Source organism: Plasmodium malariae (genome assembly GCF_900090045.1).
Source record: "Plasmodium malariae genome assembly, chromosome: 14".
NCBI lineage: Eukaryota > Apicomplexa > Aconoidasida > Haemosporida > Plasmodiidae > Plasmodium > Plasmodium malariae.
The window spans coordinates 104,434-130,010 of NC_041788.1; the positions used below are offsets into that span (position 1 = coordinate 104,434).

The window sequence follows — 25,577 nt, forward strand, 5'->3', positions numbered from 1 at the left end:
ATGACGTTTACATATTTAATATATACAATTAAAAATATTTATATAAAGTATAATATTACATTTCAAAATATTATAATCATATCTACACAAGTTAAATAGTAAAATATTTACAAATTATGTAATGTTCACTTTAATAATCAATTTTTATATAATTCAGTATATCCTTTATATGGAGATAGCTATAATATTTCTATGTATAACTACATATTTTGCTTTAAAATAAAAAAAACTTAAAAAATTTCCCTTTCTTATTTCTAATATTAATTAGAGAAGGCGTAAGTAGAACATATATTTATAGGGATTCGCATCATTATTGAAATTCGAATAATTTTTAAAGAATTGTTTTAGTATTATCAACTAGTCTAAAATGTTCTGTTAAATATGTATAAGAAATACATTAGGTGATAATGTTGATATAGTGTTATATAAAACGTATATCTGTTCTACATTTACTTAAGTTATTCACTGCTTAGATGATAAAATAATTAAGAAAAGACATATATATATATGTATATTAAAGCATTTAAACGAAAGCTATATAATAGGTATATACAAACTGAATAATTTAAATATATTTACTATTTATTCAAATATTATTAATTAATTTTGGCTTAAATATTGGAAAGCATATTTTTTATATACTCCTAAGAACTGTGCTACTCTTTTGATACTTCACTAATAGTATCATTGAATATGTTGAATATTTCATGCAATTTGCCATGATTATAGAATTAGCAACAATAAAAGCCTTATTTTGTTAATAATATGTTTTAGTTTTTTTATTGTATAAGGATACCCTTATTTTTTTTTAAATTAATTTTTGGATTGAGTTATTTCTTTACCTTTTTCTAGTTAGTGTAATGTATGTATATTAGCACAGTTTAAATAAACATATTAGAGAATTATAACTATGGGAATGATTAAAGGACTATTAGTTAATTATTCTTCAAGTGTTTTGACTTTTGTATTTATCCTTTTATACAGAATTTTTCATTCCATCTGTCTATACACAAAAAATTAGTTAATTAATAAGCATGATGTAATATATCCCCTTGACTGTTTATCAATTTGCTTGTCCAATATTCTATAGAATTTTAAATTTAGGATAATAGTATATATATATATATATATATGCATTTTAAATTAATACTTTTTTGTGGATAAATATTTTACTAGAAATATATGGATGTCCATTGTGCGCTTTGTATTCCCTGTATGGTATTAATAAGTAAAATACATTATATATATTATTAGTGATATTCTAAAATATAAGAAGTTAATAAATTAATAAATTTAACACTTTTGCGATAATTTATATGATTTGTGATTATATATAATGTAATAGTACGAGTATTTTTATCATCATATCTATTACGTATTTACAAAAGGTTATTGCCTCGATTAAACTTTTAAAAAATATTTCTTAAACCTCTAACGAACTACAAAAATTTTCTAAATAGGTGAAAAGGTGAGAAAAAATAATATATTTTTTTAATATATTTTTAGTAGAAGATATATAGGAATATAAAATATTTATTAATAGATGTTATATAATTGAGATACATTGGTGTTTTATTCGTTTATCCATTCATTTGACCAAATGAATATGCATATAATTTTATATATCTATTTACAAACTTAGTAAATATATAACAAATAAATGAAGTATATAAGTCTTTTTTACACATTATTGTATACACTGATATAGATTATAATACCATATAATATAATTTGAAACAGTAAATTTAAATGAATGAATTATATGGAAAATATACTCCTTTAACACAGTCATTCAATTAACGAAAATGTTACATGAAACATATTTTCTCATTTAAACAATGAATAAATTATTTAATTTTATTTTATATTTTTTCAAATTAATGTTCGTCAAAAATGTATATAAAACAATATTAATTATTGTATATCTAATTGTTCTCTAAATATACCTGTTATTTTAACTGCTGAGTAATATTATAATGTGGTTACCTTAAGAGTATATTAATATTTACACTTAAACTGAACTTACAAAATAACTAGCAAAAGTGAATAATTTTTATTTTTAAATACTTTATTTTTAAACAGTATAATAATAAGTAATACCATATTATATATGATTAGCAGAAAAGAATTTTTTGGAAAAAATATTAAATTTGGATATTTTTCGAATATGTTACTTTTTTCATATAATATTATATTCTTTAGGACATAAAAAATGTGAAGTATTTAATAATTATTTGCACATTTTTCTAAAAATAAATTCTGTATATCACTACGTACATTCAAGAATAAAGAAAATGTTATCATTGTCCTTTCAAGTTAACGTTAAACTAAAAAGTAGAGCAATAAAAGGAATAAGTCTGAGGTGAATTTTTAACTTAAACATTAATAAATTAATGGATTAATTGGTTCACTTGTTATACATAATATATTGAAGTATAAGATATTTAAAGTAATAAATAAAAATAAGCGAGGATTATAAAAATAATTTGTATATCTAATGGTAATTATATGATGACTATGATTAGAAATTACGAAGCGTATAATTTATGGAATTTAACATATGGAGATTCCCGAAATATAAAATAAATAATCTAACATAATAAGAAAAAATTTTTATAAAAGGATTTAAGGAAGATATATTTCAACAAAAATAATTAAAGCATTTTATTTACATTATGCAATGTCCACTATTGTATTATTAGGTAATTCTGTGTAATCTTATGAGTGACAATAATGTAATCTGTACAACTGTTAATACCTCTAATCAAAGAAAGTATATAACATAATAAGTAAATTATAAGAACAATATAAATAAAAATTAACATATGATACCTTTTGAAAATATTTGCAATACTATTATTTTTTTTATTCACTGTATAATGAAGTATTAAATATTTTATTTTTTCTCTAATGAAACTTAAGAAAACTTAGTTTTATATTCATTTTTGCATTGCATGTAAACAAATTATAATAATATGAGCATAATAAAATATTATATTTATGTATCAAAACAAAAGCATACTATGCGGACCAACAAGTTAAGTAAACAAAAAATAAATTAAATTAAATATAATGTAAATGTAATATGTAACATAAAAATATTTATTTTCTCTTATGCATAAAATTGACAGAAAATAAATCTTCTTTCCATGTATATTATTATATACTATATAGCTTGTAATATTACATTCTTAATTTTCATGTGTTATAATTTTATTAAAACATGCTAATAATCGACTCTTTTCCGAATTGCAATATTTTATATGTTGTTGTTTTTAAAACACAGAATGATTTATATATATATATATATATTATATATATATTTAAAAAAATAAGAAAACATTCTCTAATATTTTCTTAATTACTAATATAATAAATTATATTTTAGTTCATTTATCATTAAACAAAAGAAAATATATAAAAAGGATTAAATAATCCGTACAAATTGTTCCTCATAATAATGTTCCTTTAAAATTTTTTTTTAGTTTTTATGAAAAGTTAAATAAATATTGCAAATATATTTCCCAAATTTAGTATTCAACTATATTTGAATTGTGCTAATTATCTTTTAATTATCCTAAAAATAATATTTTTATTACGCTCGATAGATAAATATATTATATTCCAATTTTTTAATGTAATTAACAATTTAAAGTTTTTATTAAAAATGATTCATTTGATTGGTTTATTTCTGCATAAAAGCATGGATTAACAATTTAATATACACTATGAGCACTGTAATAATATAACAAAAAAAAAAATATTGACTTAAAATTTATTGTGGTCATTAATAGAGGTGAATAATTTGTATTCTTCTTATATATAGTCTACCTAAAAAATAATTAAGTTATTAATAAAATAAATACGTTTTAATTAAGATTTTTTATCATATTAAAAACAATTTATTTGTTTGTGTTTTATTTTTTGTTTTCTCCAAATATTCTTCTTTCTAATTACATATTTATAATTTTTGTAATATTAACTCAGTAATTTATGGTAATGCGCCTATAATATTATAGCGTATTGCATATAATAGGGTAAAAGATAAAGTTTTAATGGAGTGTTATTATACTTATTTATGGTACAATTATTTCCAAAAAAGTATATTTTATAATTTTACAAAGATACCATATTAAAAGATACATACAAATATTTAAAACTATAAAAGTGTTTGAAAAAAAATATGATAAAGCATTGCAATTTTTAATTTTTTATAGTAAAAATTATATTTTTTATTAAAGAAATTCGGAAAATAATATTTACATATGTACAAATATATATATATATAGAATAAATTTTATTTATATTACATTCCTTTTTTTTTTACTCTTTACTATTTACCGCATCAATGTTAAAGTTATTTAGATTTTAATTAACAATATTAATGTAATATAAACAATACAATTATAATTTATTTTAAAAAATAAATTAGTGCCAAATTTCTTTAAGAAATATGTAAATAGATGTAATTACTAATAAAAAAAAAAAAAAAAACGCTTGAAATGAGCCATTTGTAAATATGTCGTAATAGTTTATACGTAAATATATACATATATACATAGTATTAATCATTTAATCTAGTACATATATCTTAAAACTGATAGAAAATTATGGAAATTGAAGATCCAGATTATGTACATTTTCATTATTCATAGAAATAATAATATATATTCCCATTTATTATAAGGCCATTTTTCATGTATAAAATAAGAAAAATTATTCTTTGTAAGAAGTATTTATGTATTTATATAATCTATTTTATCAATTCAATTTTTAGGATGAAATTTTAAAAGAGTCGTTTCCATATAAGTTATATGAAGAATTGAATAAACAGGTAGAAAATGTAACAGATGGTCAATATTGTAGTGAATTTGAAAATTTAAAACAAGATTACAAAGATAAATCTGTTGAACTTTGTAATAAAGTAACACAACTTTTAGATTTTGTAGTTAAAAAGAAAAAATCAAAAGAGTTTAAAGACTATTGTTCACATTATAAATACTGGGTATATCAAGAAATAAGGAAATTGTTTAATGAACGCTCATCAAATAATGATATCGCAGAAGTAATTAAAAAATTTATTAAATTACAGACTACTATTTTCTCTAATCACCAAAAGTATGGTTGTTCTTTCGGCTTTGGTACAAAGGATTTTATAGAATTGAATTATAAAATAGAGGAAAAATATTTGTATGATTATTTTAAAAATTATAATACTATTAAAAGTAGTGATACATGTTCTAAAGTTAACAATGATAAATATAAAAAATACCTTAAATCGATCGTTAAAGTATATAATGATTTAAAGGAATATTGTTGTTTATCAGAGAATTGGGACTGTTCACATTATTTTTTGAGTTGTAAAGATGAGTTTGATCCGAGTAAATTATTATCCGCTTTAGGATCTGAAGAAAAAGGAAATTGTGATGGACTAAAAACTATTACAGCTGTATTCAATGATAAAAAATCAGATTCTGAGGCGTTCAGTTCAGATTTTTTGAAATCACTTAATTATGGTGCATGTTATAGTCCCAACAATGGTACATTCACATCAGGTGATAGAGCACATCAATTTTGTAATTTATACACAGCACCCGTACAATTATCTAGTAGTGTAACTATAGTTAGAATTAATGAACCTCAAGGAAATGGTGATAGATCCCCTGCAGGTAATTCGAATTCAATGAGGGGGAAAGATCAAGGACAAGTAAAACAATCAAAAAGAGTTTCACCAAAAGAAGTTACAGATGAAACAAACGAAAATGTAGGGGATTCAGGTAGTTACGGGGAACATAAAAAAAAAACATCTCCTGATGAAGATACACATGTTACATTTAGATGGAAATTGGATACAAGCGGACAATTAAAATGTCCAACTACAAGTACAAAGAAAGCTGAATTAGGAATTTGTGATTATATGGAGGAATTGATTGAAGGTGGTTTTGCTACAAAAACAAAATCTGGGATGTATAGATTGAATATTAAAACGAATTGGACCACTGATGATTTAAGAACGTATCGTGAAAGAATAAGGAGTAGAAGATCAACTCATGAATTAAATACAGATTATTTTAATATATTAAATAACATTTTTGTTCGTATTTCCACTGCAGTTACTCTAGTAATGGGAATCATTTTTATATTTTACCTTTTTTTTAAAGTAAATACCAAATCAATTTTTGTGCTATGTATACATTAGTAGTTACCATTTATAACACATTTTTCTTAAAATATTGTAATTGTGAAATAAACAAATTATACATGTTTTTTACTTTCATTTATATATTAGTTTACTCCCTTCGGATCACGTTTACGTAGACATAGAAAAAGGCAACAAAGGTATAGGCTTGATTTCACCGATTTAAGTACACGCAAACGACCAAGGCGCTTCTTAAAACGTACTTATAGGCATTCTGATAGGAGGAGATTTAACGTATTAAATATAGAAGATGAGCTTCATTCATCAAAAGATTTACAAAATATCAACTGATATATATCAAAGATATTAAGAAGCCCACAAAATTGGATTATATAAACATTTCTATTAAGTAGAAATGATAAAGATCAAGCAATAAAAAGAGGAGCATAAATAAAATATAGACACTTTTATTTTTAACTTTTTATATATATTTTTTTATTTGTCCTTTTAGAATAACTTATTTTTTCTAACTTTTTGTCCAATAATTTTTTTGTATTTATTTAATTTTTTTTTTAATTTAATTTGAAGTTGCAATAATATTTGTTTTATATATGGAAAAAAGAACTAAAAATTGCCTACCTAAGAATAGTTTAAGATTCTTATGTACCACAATTCAAATGCGTATATTGTCAGAGCATTTTAGTTTTATTTAATTATACTCATAGAATTGTACCCTGACTTCTTGTTATGTGTTCTTAAAGCATAACACATATGATATATATTATAGTTATGTTTAAAGTAAAAATAAATTTGAATTTATTGAATTTATTTGGAACTAGTAATATAGCCTTTAAATTAGCACAATGTATGGTTAGTAAAAAAAAATTGATTTAACTCGTGAAATAAAAACCTACAGTTTTTTTTTTTTTTTTTTTTTTTTTTTTTTTTTTTACATAAAAATATACTTATCAAATTATGATTAAATATTATATAATAATCAGTATTCAAACTATTTGGTTTTTCAATAAAAAGTATATATTCATATTTAACCATGTCTTTTGGATAAAATAACTTTGTATCTGAAGAACACAGTTTTTATATATATAATGCAAATATTATATACATAGCGCAGAAGACGTATTAAACGTGTTTATGGATTTTTGTATTGGTAATATATATTAAATATTAGAGTAGTACATAGAAACTCTATAAAAATAAACTAAAAAAAGTTCATCATTTAAAATTTTAATACAATTATTTGTATCAAATAAAACGAGAAAAAAAGCAGATATGATAATTTAATATTTAATCCAAGGTATCCAAAAAAATATCTAATATTTTCTTTCTTGATATATACATAAATACAATTTTAGGTGCAGTTTCATCAGAAATTACAATAAAAACAATTTTATCGTCTAAACTTCGGATATTCAGAAAAAGCAATTTTAACTCATATTGGTACAGAAAAAAAATATATATAAAATAAAATGCAAAAACGAAAGATTAAAAGAGAAAAGAAAAAAATATTATTAACCCTCTTATATTTTGACAATTCAAAAAGTGTATAATAATATCATTTTACAAATATATATATTTCTTATATATTTTTCCTAACTTGGAAAATTGTTTCCTATGGATAAATTATAAAACCATAAATATATGTTAATTTAGCTTCCTCCCACATACAACTATATAAATAAGTAGAACAATACATCCATTGCATATGTTTACATGCATATCACTAATTGTAACCTTCCATTAAAATATATATTTAATTTTGTGTAAAGACGTCAGTATGATTAAGATATCGTAGAGAAATTACTTTGAATACACAGAATATATAGCACAGAAAAATTTTTAATAGTTTCAAATGCAATATTATATAAGGAAAATAAAATAAGAATTACTTTTTATAACTTTTCTTATTTTTTTCTTAAAAAATTTATTTCGATTAGTATCGCGATAGCTACAATAGAAATAAATGATACATGCAAATATATACAACATAAATATGCGTTAATAATTTAGAATTTATTTTTATTACTGAATATAGGAAAAACGAAAAATCGTGTTAAAATGTATTTTCATATAATAAATTACTTCTATAGATTACTCTATTTTTATATTATTTATAATCGGAAATATATTTTTAGCGCGTTAAAAAATTAAAATAAAATTTGATTTCCTTTTTTTGCAACTTTTTAAAACAATTGGGCTCAACCATTTTGGTAACATTATTTTTATGGAAACATTTCATAGTATACATTTCAATCAAATAAATAAATGTATATATATATATGTATATATATATATGTGTGTGTATCCCTTTATCCATTCTGAACTATGCTTCCATCCTATAATACTACGGAGAAAGAAACATGACGATCTGGAAAAATGTAAAAAGCGATCTCGGTCGTGAACATCAGAGCCTACGTATATCAATCCGAAACATAGGCTATTACATATATCCTGTGATTCTTGATTATCCGTTTAAAATTAAAATAACATTTAACTGAAAATTAGTTATAATATAACTATAAGCAAACGTGCAAATTGAGTCATATCTGTACTTGAGATTAATGAAGAAAAACAGGAAAAGTGACACATAGAGGGCACAAAAAAGAAAAAAATATATATTGCATAATTAATAATTAAGAAGTTATTAAAATGTATAATTTATATAGCTTTAAATATATCGACTATATTGTAAAAGGAACAGTATTTAAAAATAAGAAATTCTTATAAAATTTCATGCAATAACATTTATAAATATATATATTAAGTCAAGTGTCATTCTTTGAAGGATAAAAAATGATGAAATATATATATAATAGTAAGCATTTAAGATATTCTGCACAACGAAGGAATAAGAGGAATATGTGTATTAAGTATCACCAACTAAAAAGATAGAATGCCCTAAATTGACTAAAATTCTAGAAATAATTCAATAAATATTATAAAGAAATAATGATAAGAATATAAGCAAAAAGAACTTGTGCAAAAGCTTAACAAAATAATTAAGAGGAAGAGAAAGGTTAAAATATGTAATACAATAATGCTGTAAAGTAAATATCAGTTTCATATGATCTTTCTTTATTGATCACACAAATACATAAAAAAAAAAAAATTGTTTACTCACCTATATTTATATACAATTATGTATAAATGTACAACAAAAATAAAACATAGTAATGTATGATTTTAATAATTTTAATTAATGCATAATTGAATAATTTAAATTATTTATTATTTATCCTTTTATAAGGTCAAAATGATTTATTAAGTGGTAATATATTTTTATTATTTTAGGAAATTTTTATTATCTTATAATAAATAAATAATCAAAAAAAAAAATGTTTATTTTAATACTATATTGCAAAAATGACGTATATAATTTTATATAATAATTTATTTATTATTCGTAAAGCTTATTCATTTTTTTTTTTTTTTTTGTTAGTTAATAATCTAAATATGATAGTTCTAATATATTTAATAGTATCCATTTTTCTATCATGATATAAGTTAATTTCTTATATAATGTAAAATAACTAATAATTCAATCATAATGTATTTTTAGAGTGTCATTAAATTATGTACGTATAGTTTTTTATGACAATTTTAAAATATATAAAATTATTATTTTTTATTAATTTATCATTTTTTTTTTTTAATTATACCATCCTATTTCTAATCGCTTGAATAAAAAAAAAAAATTTTTATATGTCCAAATTTTTATTTTTAATACTATTTCTTATATTACTAAAAATTTCGAACTGCTGTTAAATGCAATTAAATCTAAAATCACATAGTAAAATTACGTATAATAGTGTTAAAAAAAGTATAAGATTAATTTATCTTATATAAGATAATAAAAGTAAACTATCTTAAGTTGTATATTTTTGATCTCAAACAAAAAATTAATCACTTTTGATTAAAAAATATATATTTATAATATTCCATTACTGCATTTAAATTAAATTCTATTAAATCATTATTATTATTCATATTTTTTGTTATTTTAATGTATTGCTCATTGTCAAACATTTATACTATAATTACTCTCTTAGTTTGAACAATTATTTTTATTCTGTTGTAAAATGAATACCGTTGTAATTATTCTAGAATAATTATTCAAGCCTTAAAGAAATTATTTATTTTCATAGTACCATTAAACTAATGCACATAGTATAAGTAAAAATTTACATAAATAAAAGAAAAAAATTATTTAAAAGTAAATGAAACACACAAAAGTTAAAAGTTATTTTGTCACATAAAAAATATCATTATTTATTAATTCCATTTAATTATAAATTTCCTATTTGAAAAATAGTTTACATCTTATCATTCCTAAATTGCTCCCTATACTTCATTATCTTATAACCAGAAAAATATTAAAATTCCATGTTATGCAGTATACTCATCTCCATACAGTGTGTACAAACTTCTTAATTATTTTTTTTAAAATATATACAAAAAAAAAAAAAAAAATATGAAGACATAATCTAAAAGAAAAATTATAAAGAATTGTACGCGGCACATACTAGAAAAACAAACAGGAATACGCAAAATTTAATATATATTATTACTAAATCCTTCATCTTCAGAATATAAATAGGAATTAGAAAAAAAACACATAAAACATATAAATCTACACCAAGGAATTTACACAAAAGTAATTATGATTTCTATTCCATATTAAACAACCAATATATACTATTCTACTAATATGTATTCTTATGTCACAACAGTTCATGCGAAAATGAAAAAGTAAGACACAATAATAAAAATAAAAATACAACTTAAAATAAGAAAAAATGTAAAAGTAAAATAAAAGCATCGAATGAAAATTCATCAAAGAATACGCCATATAATAAACAAGATTAGCAAAATAATTCTTATATATTTGAAACAAATAAATATTCAAATAATTTAATTATCTAGATTTTCTCTAGGAATATATGGCAAATAGTAACAAGACATACAAAAATATAATACTTAAAAAATACGGATTAAGAATTATTTTACCTGTATTATTGTTCTTGTTTTTATTAATAATATTTACAATAGTGTTAACATCACATTTCATATATAAGAAAATGTGATTGTTAAATTTTGATTGGTCTAATACTCAAATAGCAAAATTAGATAAGATAATATTGTCAACCACATTAGAAAAGTTAAAAGATAGTTTTCCATGGATATGAAGGTCTTAGATGCATATCCCACTAACGCCCAAATTTCCTTTCTAGGACAATCAATTGGCCTACTAATATATACCTTTTCTTTCACTATATTAGGTATCATACTTATATTTAAGGTTTTTTACTATCATATGTTAAAAATATAAAAAAACTAAGTTCACTAAAAGATAATATACATAGTAAGGAATATATATATATTCCTAAAGAATTTCCAAATATATAGTAATAGATATAATATTTTTATTCTTAATAAACATAATCATAATTTCTTAAATTCTCTATATATCCTAATATATATATGGCATTTTTGACACACAGCAATGAAACAATATATTCTTAGTTTTTTCCTGAATTCGAACGTTTTAATATTCTTTAATTTGTAATATAAAAAATTGTTTCAACTTGACTAAATATTAACAATTCGTACACACATATTTTTAAGCATAGTTTCATTTAAAACACACACACATATATATATATATATATATATATATATAAGTTAAATTAGCATATGACATCACACAACATATATAATTATTAAAGTAAAATATTTATATTCTACCAAAAAATTGTTTCTTTCCTTTTTTGTCTTATTACTGTCTAAAATGATAATTTGTTTAGTCTACTAAGAAAATATATTATTAGTTTTGAATCAAAAATAAACGTATCTTATTTTGTATTCAATGAAAAGAAGTGAATATATTTCGTTGTATTGATATATATATATTTTAATTTTATATGAAACTTAATATTCTATAAGTTGTACTCTATGTGGAACATGATATAAAGTGCATTAATTTAAATACATTTTTCACGGACATCCCTTTTTTTGTACATGATATATGTATATATAAATGCATATTAATAAATTATTCATATTAATTATTTATAATTCTTATATGAATTATGAAATATATATCCTTACACTCATTTAAGATTTCAAATCAATTGCAACTTAATTATTCACATTAATTGTGGTGTAAATTAAATTTTGAATATATGAATTAAGTATATATGATAACATAAGTATATAAATACAAGAAATATAGATATTTTATTCTTTCAAAGATTAAATTAACAAATAAAATACGGTTATATATTAAAAAATAATTTGTTTAAATTGTTTTCTCTTTTTGTTTCAGTTTATTTCATAATGATATATTGCTGAAGTTGTATTATGTAACTATAAATATAAAATTTTTCATTTAACATATTATTAAAAAGTCATTTTTTTCTGAAATGATACAATGATAAACAGATAATTATTTCTTTATATATTGTACTTTTAGTTTTTCCGTAAATATATTGCGTAATATCTTAAAATTTTAAAGATATGCAAAAATATATGTTGCTTGTATTAAGCATTAGTAATTATCTATGTCTAATAATAAATAAAAAAAAAATAAAATACGTGAAAAAAAGAATTATCTTTTTGTGGATAATATATAAATACTTATCATTTTTTTTCTTTTGGATAAGTATAATTTATTTTTAAAAAGTAAATATTTTCTTAAATGATTAATTAAATAAATATAATTTGTAAGTTTTTGTCTACAGCATTTTATTGAGCAGTTTTCAAATATTAAATATTATTTTTCATAGATTCAAATGAAAATTATAATTTGAATATAAATTCTAGTTATTACATTTACATACTCTTTAAATATAATCATTAAATAGGTGAAATAACGTATCCATATTTTTTCCTTTGCAACTTTCCACATATGATATACAGAAAATGAGGCAGGTACATATGATCATATCAGCATAGAAAAATTAAAAATATTTTTAATTAGAATATTAATAGTACATTTAAAATTATGTTTACTATTCATATATCTTCTAAATATATATTATTAATTAAAAAAAATAAATTAGTTGAATATAAATATTTTTCATATAGAAATAGCATTATAAATTAATCTTAATATAGAATTATAATTTTTAAAAATCATAGCAGAAAAATAAAAAGTTAGATTTTACGCATCCTTACATTATATATTATTTTCATAGAATAAATAATATGCTAAAATTTTAATTTTTCATCATTATATTATAGCCTATAAAAAAATACCCATGTTTACGCAATAAGTAATGTAATTGCTATATATAACAGAACAAAATTCACAAAAAAAAAATTTCTTCCTCTATTATTATATTTCAGTAAATAATATATTTTAGGAATATTAATTTATTGAAATATATCTTTATAAAATGAGAATTATTTAAAGGATAACCTTTTTAAAATTAGCAATTATATTTTTAATATGAAGAGCATTATATAATATATATATTCTCTACATTCTGCATGCTATGTAAACTAAATATTTTTGTATAATAATAAATCGTATATCTTTTTTTTGTTTATTCTCAATAAGATTAATACGTAATCTATTTAATCAGTTATTTAGAGTAAATAATTACATAATATTTTTTCAATATTTATAAATAAATATATATTATTTTATTTTAATGAATGTTAGTTATTTTTTTTTTTTTCATATCATTAATGTTAAAAATTTTTTAAATATTTTTAAAGATTTATTTCTTGTATATACCGTAAAATACATTGTAATTATATATATTTTATTAAGTATTTATAAATCAATAAAAAAAAGTATTTTTAAATAAATATAACATCTCTTAAAATTAGCAACAATATATATTATTATTAATATTTCCCTTAATATATATATATACGAATGATCTATATAATGGAAAAAAAAATTAATTCCTTCTTATTTTATAAAATTTCTGCGTTTATGATTTTAAGTTGGATATGTCATTTTTATTGTGATACAGTATAATAATGTTATATATGGATTTCTGTAAATTATATATTTTTCGTGTTTTATTTTTTTTTAATAATTTTTACTATTATTAGATTATTTATTGTGTGAAATAATATATATTAACATAATTTTTTTAGAGAACTGTTAACAAATTTTTGGATGAGAATTGGACACCATGTAGAAGGTTAGATACAAGAAATTATCGTTTACTAGCAAAATATAAACAGAATAAGGATTCAAATAATTTAGATTTGAAAGGGGATAAACCATTTAGTGGAGAGGAGTACAAAGAAACAAACAGACTATATAACGGAAGCCCATTAAATAAGGCGCAATACTATACAGAAATTATAGATTATGATAATGGAATGTTTGACGGTAAACACTTCCACTTTGAAAAAAAATTAATTAAGAAAAAAGACTATGATGATTTACTTGAAAAAAAAAGGAGAATTTGTGATATAGCTTTAAAAAAAATAAAATTCAGAAAATACAGATATGGAGCTTTTATAACTTTCCTTTTTTTCTTGTTCGCAATTGGATTGCCAGTATTACAACATTTTAAATACTTGAAAAGTGCAGGAGAATGGCTTATTAAAACTGCATTAAATTTGGATAACGTATGGACAGCAGTAGAAGGTGTCTTGAAGGGAGCGAAAGAATACTTTTTCTTAATATCATTTGGAATATTAATGTTTATATTATCTGTCTTACTTGTAATAGCGTTATATAAGCTCTTAATAAATAATGAAAAATATAATAAAATTAAGTTAATGTCCGAATTAAATGAATAATTAGAAATAAACATTTTTATGTAAGGAGGTTATCAACATCAACTAATATATGTAATATTTTTACGGAATATATTCTTATAAAACATACATATAACTGTTATTATTTTATAAATACATGTATGTATAATTTTTCTTTTTAATACAGAAGAAAAAAAAAGTTAAATTAATCATTTTTTCATTAATATTAATGTTATGATATTTTTAAAATTTTATTTTATATTATTTTTTCACTTTAATTGCATATTATGGTTTAATAAATATAATATTTCTATTTCAATAGGATCTTATAAAAAATATATTTCACTAAAATTAATATATAAAAGGACAATACAAATCATTGTATACGAATAATGCCTTAGCTATATTCGAACTAAAAATGGTACTTTATGTTTTTATATTTTTGTAGAATGAAAGAATTTTATTGGTTCATCTTGTGGTAAAAATTCATAATTATCCTTAAAATGATAATAAATATGACTTTTTTATATTTTAATTAAACAAAGTAAACGTAGATTGTTTCTTTGACCTATAAAAACAAATTTTATTTACTTTAAAAAATAACTGTTAATATTTATTTTATAAAATAATAATTATGAGAAATATATTATAATCTATATATTTTGTAACATACATTATAATATATTCTTATTTTTTTTTTTTGAAAATCATATATCATATTTTATAAATATATTAAAAAATAATGTCTCTATAAAATGTGTATTATTTAAAATTTTTTGATGAATTAAGACAACAAAGTCATCAGAACTAAATGAATTATTGAAGCCATTAAATGTTTTATTAATATTTATAATTACTCGGCTAATTTCATAGTGAAAACTTAAAAATGTACTATATATATATATATACATTTTTTTTTTTTAGTTCATTAAATGTATAAAATAATGAATTAAATATTATCACATATATGAAGAAAAAATATATTTAAAATTCTTCCTTTTTTATCGTAGTTTTTTCAAAATTGTTCACTTCAAGAACGTGTTATATATATATAAATATAAAAATTTTCTTTTAAGGTAGCAAAATTACATATAAATTTTCATAAAATTATATAAATATATGTATGCATATATTTATATATATGTTATAATTTTTCCTAAGGTTTATATATGTATTATATAGAGTGTTAATACCGTTTTTAAGATGTATAAATATATGTATAGTTTATTCTGACAGTTAATAATATCTTAAAAAATAAATCTTATTTTTAAAACAGAATAAAATTGAAAAAATGGATTATTTTTTTATAGATAATTTATAAATGCGTAACATTCATTTTATTTTATCATAAATATTTAAATATATTTTTATAAAATAGAATTAAATATAAATTAAATATGTATAATAATAAAAGGATAAATATAAGAATTTTGTTTTTCATTTGAAGAATGTACCAATATGCAAAATTAAAAATCGTCGAAAAAAAATACTACTAAAAATTATATAACACAAATATGTACTCTATATTTCATAGAATTAACCTTATCTCTAAAACTTGAAATGCTTTATTTGGTCTTGATTAAATGCATATAACATAAGTATATAGCAATACTGAAGGTATATATATATATTAATATTTTTCTTTCTTCTAGATATGTTATCACTTATAATACTCATTTATCTTGAATATATATTCTACAATAATTGGTTATGATTCTTCCAATCAATAATATCATAAATGTTATATAATTATAGTGTATATAACATTTTTCATTGAAGTATATTGTTTAAAAATAAATGAAAATATACTACTTGTATTTTCACGCAAAATTTTTTTTCCTTTTGTTTCACTAACCATTATATATTGATATTTACAAAATATTTATTAATTTTTCTCAACTATTCTATTAATACTAGTAGAATCACAAAAATATATACTTTAATCAATAAGAAAAATAAGTGACATTTCTATATTCATCTAATGTTTTTTCACAATAACATTTTCCTTATTTTACTATAATACTTTTATAATATTAATTTTTTATCAATTAATCTACTATCTTAAAAACTTATTGAACTTATTCATATAGGATGTACATTTACCTACATTTATCAAATATAAAATTAAAAAAAAAGTAAATAAAGTTAAATTAATTCTCCTATTATAAAACATATAATTCAATAAATATACAAATAAAATGTAAAATAAACATACATAAAATAACTAATTTGAATTATTAATTATTTACTCCTTTTCTTATGCATAAATATTAGTAAGGTGTATCCTTCTAAAACAGTTAAAAAAAAATAAATGTAATATTCCATGTTACATTAAACAGGGTAAACTACTGTTAACCCAAAACTGTAAAGCGAAATGTTTAAATATAATTATATTTATAATTCAAAAGGAGCATATTCCTGAATAAAATTATTAAAATACACAAAAATGGCTCTTACGATTATCTTATACGATCTAAAACATCATAAATAACATATACCTTTTTGTGCCCTCCAAAGAAATTTATATCAATGATTAAACAAATTGTATTATAATAGTAAAAAGACAATGAATCGAAATAAATGAAAATTAATTATTTCATATATTATATGAAATTGCATGTGTTATCTGATTTATTAGGATTCATTGGTTTTTTTTTTGTAAATTTAATCTTAGCTATTATAAAGAAAATATAAATTAAATGTAAAAAAACAAATTGTATTGTGATAAGATTGATTCAACTCGTTATTAATCTGTTATGTATATACAAACAAAAAACAGAAAAAAATGAAAACATATAAATAACCATATTAGTATATTCATTCACATTGTTTCTTCAAACGAAAAACAAGTTACGTTTATACTTAATAAGAAAGATTAATCTTCCATTTTTTAATTACTGCAAAAAACAGAAAATAAGACTAAAATAAAATAAAAATCAGTCCAGACTTTTTTTTTTACGATTACAAACATAAATTGCCACATACATCAATGAAAATATATAAACTGTTCTTTCATATATATTTATGAAGCTACATACATTTTTCAAAAAAATTTTGATATATACAAAATTATATATATAAATGATAATATTGTTTTATAATGAAAAGATATTTTAAAATAAAATGTGAATAAAATTAAAATATTCACATTTAAAAAAAAATTAAAAATGTAACTTTTTACTCTTGAGGATCAAAAAAACCCGTCGTCTGCAGGTCTACCTATTGCATCTCTGAAATTATAGATATGTTCGTTAATTGTGTTTATCAATTAGGAAATTATATATTTTAATCGTCATAAAATTCTATTTTATGTAATGAATGTTATTCTATGTAGTTCATTTTACTTTTTAAATGTAATAATTCTTTATGTTTTGCAGTTTTTCTTAGGATATAAAAAAGCCTCACTAAAACTACAATCCATAATATATATAATGATCCAAAATATTTTAATAAATCTCTAGTGCTCATAGAGCTTAGGTTATCATACAACAAATACATTAACATAGCGAATGCTACCCCAACTACTAAATGGAAGATAAATAAAGCAAAAAATGACCCATCATTTTGTTGTATACATTTTTTCATAAACTTAAAATCAGCATTTTTACTATACCTAACTACATTTTTATAATATATTTTGTCTAACATTCTTTTCCCATAATAGTTATTTACGTTATTATATTCAGAAGATTTACTTTTCCCTGCTTGTTTACAGCCTCCTATAGTATCTGACGCATACACTTTTGGCAATTTATTTTTTCCTTTGGATACCCTTCCATTCCTAGATATATATTTCTTTTCGTATTCGTCATTATTTAGAATATCTTTTTTTTCCCATACGATATTTGAACACTTTTCCTTTTTATACCTTGCTAGTAGGCGATAATTTTTTTTTACATAATTTTTCATCAATAACGTCCTTCTCATCCAAATATTTACAAATGTTACTCTAAAATAACAAAAGAAATATTCAAAATATAGAAAAATAAATAAATCGTAATATGAAATATCAATAGAAATATAAAAATCACAAAAATCAACAACAAAGGTATCTTTAATTAAAATAGGTCATACGGCATCACTATTAAAACGATATATCCACGTTAAAATGATAAATGTCTCGATTTTAATAAATAAGAATAGCTTAGATTTCACTTTCATACTGTATATTTTTAATATAGTATTAAGCCTTGATAATAACAAATTATTGACAATAAATATATTTTCATTGAAAAGGGACACTAAATTTTTTTAATAAAAAAATAATAATATGCATATAATAAGTATAATACATATTACAACATGGAAAATGTAACGGAACTCTAGAATTGTATTAAAATATTTTAACCTTAATATTATTCACAAAAGGCAAACACTAATTTAATAACATAATTTTAATGTATTAATAATTATATAAAATACTTAATTTTGTTATTTATCGCAGTAAAATAACTAAATAATTATTATATTAATCCTTTTCAAAATAAAATAAAAAAAAGCAAATGAGTTCTCAATAATTGAAAACATTCATTTTATATAAAATATATAATGTATAAAATGTACATTATACAATGTTCCGTATATTAAGAGAATAAATGCTAATTATAATTATATTTCCTTAATAATAATTACTTTTAGATAAACATTATATTTTGGAACAAAAGTTTATTATTTTTAAAAAAATTATCATAATACAATAATAGTTATAATGAACTAAAATAGAAATATTTTTACAAATATTGTATAATTTTAATTTTTAAAATCGTAATTTTTACGGTTTATTTTATATTTAAAAAATCAGTATTTTATGATACTGATGTACTAAAAAAATATCAATTTTAAAATCAAATAAAAAAAACAGAGTTCTTATATTTGCATCATAGATTTTATAAATTATAATTTATAACTAAATTTAATTTTCCCCATTACTACTAAATGAAAATTTTTAAAATTTTCTTCTTTTCTACATATTTTTTTTTTTTTTTAATAAAATGTATGCTTTCAGTAGAAATATTAATAAAATTTAAAGAAAAATAAAAGAAAATGGAGATTAAAATTAAAATTGGTGTAAAAATTTTGTATAAAATATAATAAAGTTATAGATATTTCTAGCGAAATATATTTACCATTTGAATATTACATACGCGTTTTTAAATGTACATAATAAATAAAAAAATAACATAGTAATATTGTAAAATGTATGATTTCGTAATTTTACTGCTAATAATATTTAAAAAAATAAATAATTTTTAGTTAATTCATTTACATATACATTATATTAAAAACAGTTTTTACAAATACAAATTAATGAACATAAAACTATATATTGATAAATATATCTATAACAGCAAAATTATTCTCTATTAACATATTTACTTTTCTATATATTTTGGAGAAAGAAAAATTATAAATTACAAAAATATTATATTATTAATAATTTAATATAGAATCATCTAATATAGAACTCAATTTTTTTCTTTTAAAATATTTCTATTCTAAGGATAAACTTAAAAAATTAAAAAAAAAAAAAATATATACTTAAAAGAAATTAGAATTTTTCTATATATATTGTTTTCAGTTAAATTCACTGTAAGACTGGCATTTGTGAAATACATTATTCAGTTTCTTATAGGTTTTAGTACACTGGATTATGTCAATTTTTTACGTAATTAATAATTTAATGTATAGTATAAGATAAACCAATTAAAATTTTACCATAACCTATATAGTAAAATTATTAAATAATTTATGGAAAATAAATGCATATATTATAAAATCATGGTAAACATTTGCATATGAGCACAACTTTTTCCACATAGTAATATTCATTGTTGTAAACATATTTATGAGACTTTTTCTTAAAAAATAATTATTTATATGTATGAATTATTTATGTTATTCTTAAATTAAAAAAATAGTACACAAATACTCTAACTTCCTAGTAATACCTTAAATTTTCTTATTAATCATACATTCTAATAGACAATTGTACTCTTATATATATATATATGCATAATATAAGTCAATAAATTACACATATATTTACCATTATAACTTCTTTATATTTAATAAAAAATTTTATTGCATAATAATAAAACAAGTTTAATATAAAGCAATAATAAATTTCAATTTTAAAAATATTATTTTCATTTTTATACTAGATATACCCTATTAAAGATAAAAAATATTAATTTAAATATTAAATTTTTATTTAATGTAATATATTTTATATTTTCAATATAATTCATATTGTGAAACATAAGCTTTTTTCTTCTACAATAAAACAAAAAATACTTAAAATGACCTCCTGTTATATAATTTGTCATATATAGTATATGCTTCACAATTTCGAAAAAGTTGCATTAATACATTTTATACATAATATCTTCTAATCTATGATGAAACATGCTATTGTTTATAAAATAATCATATATATATATGTATAGTCCAAAATGGCAATAATTTTTTTATTCAAATACAAAATATTAAAATTGAATATGTTACTTATAAAATACTTATGACTAAGTGCAAAAGTATATCATATTAACAATTTTTTAATGATGAACATGAGGCTCTTAAATCTAAATAAATCCAAGTTCCTGTAAGAAATTCATTAGATAATCACAGTCATGAGAAAAAAAACTACTCATGTTAAAAGATATGAAATTATTTATAAATTTTCAATAATTACATTAACAACTATTACAGCATTTTTCTTATTTTTTGTTTTGCTAATACTATAAATTTTTGAAATTAAAATAATGAATGAACTTCCATAATCTCTCTAATTTACTAGGACATAAAATTACTACTGTAGTAGTATTGTATTTACTAATGTGTAATTTTTTTGTAAACTAATCCACCTAATCTGGAAAATTATGTTGTATTCATTAAGAAAAAAAAATTCATGGAAATTTATAAGTGAATACAAGAATCGCATAGCGACAAGTAGTTTTGAAGAAGGTCAGATATATTATTACGGTAGCAGGTATTATATAACATATCATACCCAGAATTTTATATAGAAATGCTATTATTTAATTATATATCTACAATTCCTCCCCTATACCATAACAAAAGGAAGACATTTGTTAAATAGTCACAAGTAATAAATATATTTTATAATATTTTTCTAATAAAAATTATGATTTCTCTTCTGAGTAAAATATATATAATGCATTATAACACATTCACTTGGTTTGATTAAATAAAGAAAAGAATATTTTTATTTTTAAAATATAGCCAACCATGAACTTGTCTTATTACTTGTACCAATAGGCATTTCACAATTGAAGAACGCAAAAAATAGAACACAGTTATTTTTAATCTAATATATATATTATAATATAAAACTAACAAAATTATATTAATTTTAATATTATATGTTCCTTTTTATTAAATACACACATTTTTAATAGAAATAAAATTTAACGCACAAATATATATATTAAGCAATAATATTTAATTATATTGAAACAATAATTTATAATACAAAATGAAAATTATTAAGACATTCAAATCTACAAAAAAGCAAAAACATAATTTATTAATCTTCTTATAAAAATGATACCTTATATTCATGTATAGTTATAACATTTTATCAATAATAGGTATGACTTTAAAAAATATAACAATAAACATATTACATATAATACTTCTTATTAATCATTAATTTATATGAAAATGCATATTCCTTATTGTTCATTTTATTCTCTCATCAACTTAATTTTTTTGTATTTTTCATTATTTCTTAATGTCTTATAAATCACTACTATAAGTATAACTGATGTTATAATCATAAGTATGCTAAAAGTTATTATATGAATATATGGTCTTATTTCCATTGGGACCATATTTTCTATAATATCTTTAAAATGTTTCCAAAATCCTTTTTCACCAATATCATCCCAACTAAAATTCAAAGACTTTATTCCATATAATCCTGGTATTCCTATTCCCAACAAGAAAAAAATAAAAAATAGAACAACTGAAAATCCATAACTTTTAAATTTTATTTTTTTTAAAGCTATATCACAAATTTTTCTGTTTTTTCCAAGAAATTCATCATAGTCTTTTTTCTTAATCCATCTTCTTTCAAAATGGAAATGTTTTCCATCAAACATACTAGAATTATGATCCACAATTTCAGTATAGTATTGTTCCTTATTTAATAAATCTTTAATTGATTGTTTGTATTTTATATAGGCATCATTTTTATTATTAGATATATCTCTTTTTTGGTTCCTTTTATTATTACTTGAGTGTTCCTTTAAACACACATTTGTTGAATCTTTATCCTGTTTATATTTTCCTAATAATCGATAATTTCTTATATCTAGTTTCCTGTGAAAGTAACAGTTCTCATCCAGAGGCTTATCAATTATACACTAGAAAAAGAAAGGTAATAATTATTATTCAATAGAATAAATAGTTTAATTCCCCAAATTGATATAAATAAATATAAAAGAATACAAATATGAAAAACGTAAATATCCTTAAAATATATAATTGTAACAACTCATTGTTAAAATTCCATACCAATATTAAAAGGATAAATGTAGAAATTTTTATAAATAGGGGTAACTTAATTTTTTGAAGCATTTTATAAATATTTATTATTCTAATTTATTCGATAGGAAAAAAATTAATAATAATATGCTTTTAATGACAAAGTATGGTATATTTATTTAAAATTTTATTTTTATTATTACTTCATAAATACATAGTAAAATGTATGTAACTATACTATATTTTTTTACATATGCAAAGTTAAATTACTTTTAAAATATAATATATTATTTTTATCATAAGATTATTTAGAAAAATAGAACTTTTATGAAAATGTGATAATTCTAATTTATTTATAAATATTTAAAATTTATAATTTAATTAATATATAGCACTAATTAATCTATACTTTTTTTATTCAATTTCAGTATAAACAAGTATATATGCGATTTTTTTTCATAGGTGAATAATGAATTCGTTTAATATACAGAATGTAGAGAATATATATATAACTTATCCTTTTATATGTTAAAACAATAATTACAAATTTATGGATATTTTCTTATTAATAATTCAAAATTCTCAAACATTGTATTTTTGAAAAAATACTTATTTTAAATAAAATATTATAATAATAATAATAATATTATTTAATGAAAGTAACATTTTTCATTGCTTTAATTATAACAAGTGCATTTAATTACAATTAACAACTATATTTTATTTTGTATAATATTTTTTAAAATGTAAAATATATACAGTATTTATATATAAAGATATATGTATTCTAAAAGCAAATAAGGATTGATTTTTTATTTCTATAAATAATTTTTTAATATTACAATGTTTATTTAAGATCACACCGCATCACTATGTATAAATTAAAAATCGTTATATTTATGTACTTAATTTTATAATTCTTTTTAAAATATGTACATACTTAGTGGAAGTATTCATATAATAATATAAAGAAAAAAAAAAAAATAACTTGATGAATAAATTGTTACAAACATATTACTTTATTCACATTAATTTAGGTATACTTCAAATGATATAAATTTATAAATACGTATAATATATTTAATCTACAATATCTAGATAACAAATAAGAAAGGATAGCAATGTAATTTACTTAAATGTATGATATAGTAATTTTTCTAGTTTTATCTTTAGACGGATTCTTTTATATTTTATATATTTTTTATAGATACATGAAGTCAAGAACAAATTTTAAACGATCAATATAATAAATAGGCATAAATATATAAACAGCAAAAGCTTTATTGAAAATATATTTACCAATAAAAAAATATTATAGTCCAATATATGTATTCCGTATGTACTGTAACCATAACAGTGATAATTATGAAAGCATGTCATGCGCAAAGAATTATTGTAATTATCTGATATATAACATTTTATTATTGTACTCTTTAAAAAATTTTATTCTTACAATTGAAAATTAAATAAATGAAATAAGTTGAATATATTACAAATACTAATACTATTATATTTTTATAATTTTACATTATTAATACATTGATAGTGCAATTTATTAAGACTCATGTTTAACTAGTTTATATTTTTCCATGCTTTTATCGTCTAATGTTTTTTCTCATAAATAATATTTTCATGTAAAATATAAGGAAACTAAGTTTTTAAATGTAACATAATAATTATATGTAAATATATTATAATATTAATTACTGAATATAAGCACAGTAAAGCATATAATTGTGCTAAAAAATTATTAAAAATACAATTTTTCTATTTGAGCAACATTTACGATAACTAAATATTTTTTGCTCCTATTTTTTTAAAATATTTTATATTTTTCTCTATTATTTGTGGTTTTGCTTAATTAAGTAATAACATATAAATAGATTAATATCCTTATATAATATATAATTTTATAATTCTTTAATATGTAAAACATAAATGCAATATTCTCTTATATATATATTTGTATTAACATTTTATTATTATTTCATTTACTAGTAGATTCAATATCGCTTTTTGCAATATGAACTTCTGAATCTATTATTTTTACTAATGCATTGTGTTTTTAATTATGGTTTTCAAATATAAAAGCATTTAAAATATTTTTTTTTTTCTCCTCATTATTATTGTATAAAAGGAAATTGACATATTCTTACATTTACAATAGTAATTTTACAAAATTTTA

The 25,577-nt window shown here is 19.6% G+C and overlaps 4 protein-coding genes and 1 pseudogene across 4 annotated transcripts, besides 1 other annotated feature; 3 read left to right on the plus strand and 2 right to left on the minus strand.

The window, feature by feature from the left end:
- Positions 1-4,610: 4,610 nt before the first annotated feature.
- PmUG01_14011800 (PIR protein) lies at positions 4,611-6,490 on the plus strand (the record flags this gene model as incomplete). The annotated part of the gene is made up of 3 exons (XM_029007665.1): positions 4,611-4,634; positions 4,778-6,160; positions 6,290-6,490. 3 exons carry the CDS (start codon positions 4,611-4,613, stop codon positions 6,488-6,490), a joined length of 1,608 nt encoding a protein of 535 aa, XP_028864032.1.
- Positions 6,491-10,870: 4,380 nt separating this feature from the next.
- On the plus strand, positions 10,871-11,511 carry PmUG01_14011900 (annotated as a pseudogene).
- Positions 10,871-11,511: a sequence feature (fam-l protein, pseudogene).
- Positions 11,512-14,054: 2,543 nt separating this feature from the next.
- On the plus strand, positions 14,055-14,926 carry PmUG01_14012000 (fam-m protein; the record flags this gene model as incomplete). The annotated part of the gene is made up of 2 exons (XM_029007667.1): positions 14,055-14,141; positions 14,270-14,926. The coding sequence occupies 2 exons, from the start codon at positions 14,055-14,057 to the stop codon at positions 14,924-14,926; spliced, it is 744 nt and encodes a 247-aa protein (XP_028864033.1).
- A 3,279-nt stretch (positions 14,927-18,205) lies between these two features.
- Positions 18,206-18,811, minus strand: PmUG01_14012100 (Plasmodium exported protein, unknown function; the record flags this gene model as incomplete). The annotated part of the gene is made up of 1 exon (XM_029007668.1): positions 18,206-18,811. The coding sequence occupies one exon, from the start codon at positions 18,809-18,811 to the stop codon at positions 18,206-18,208; it is 606 nt and encodes a 201-aa protein (XP_028864034.1).
- A 3,779-nt stretch (positions 18,812-22,590) lies between these two features.
- Positions 22,591-23,485, minus strand: PmUG01_14012200 (fam-m protein; the record flags this gene model as incomplete). Its single annotated transcript, XM_029007669.1, has 2 exons — positions 22,591-23,271; positions 23,423-23,485. The coding sequence occupies 2 exons, from the start codon at positions 23,483-23,485 to the stop codon at positions 22,591-22,593; spliced, it is 744 nt and encodes a 247-aa protein (XP_028864035.1).
- Positions 23,486-25,577: the final 2,092 nt, after the last annotated feature.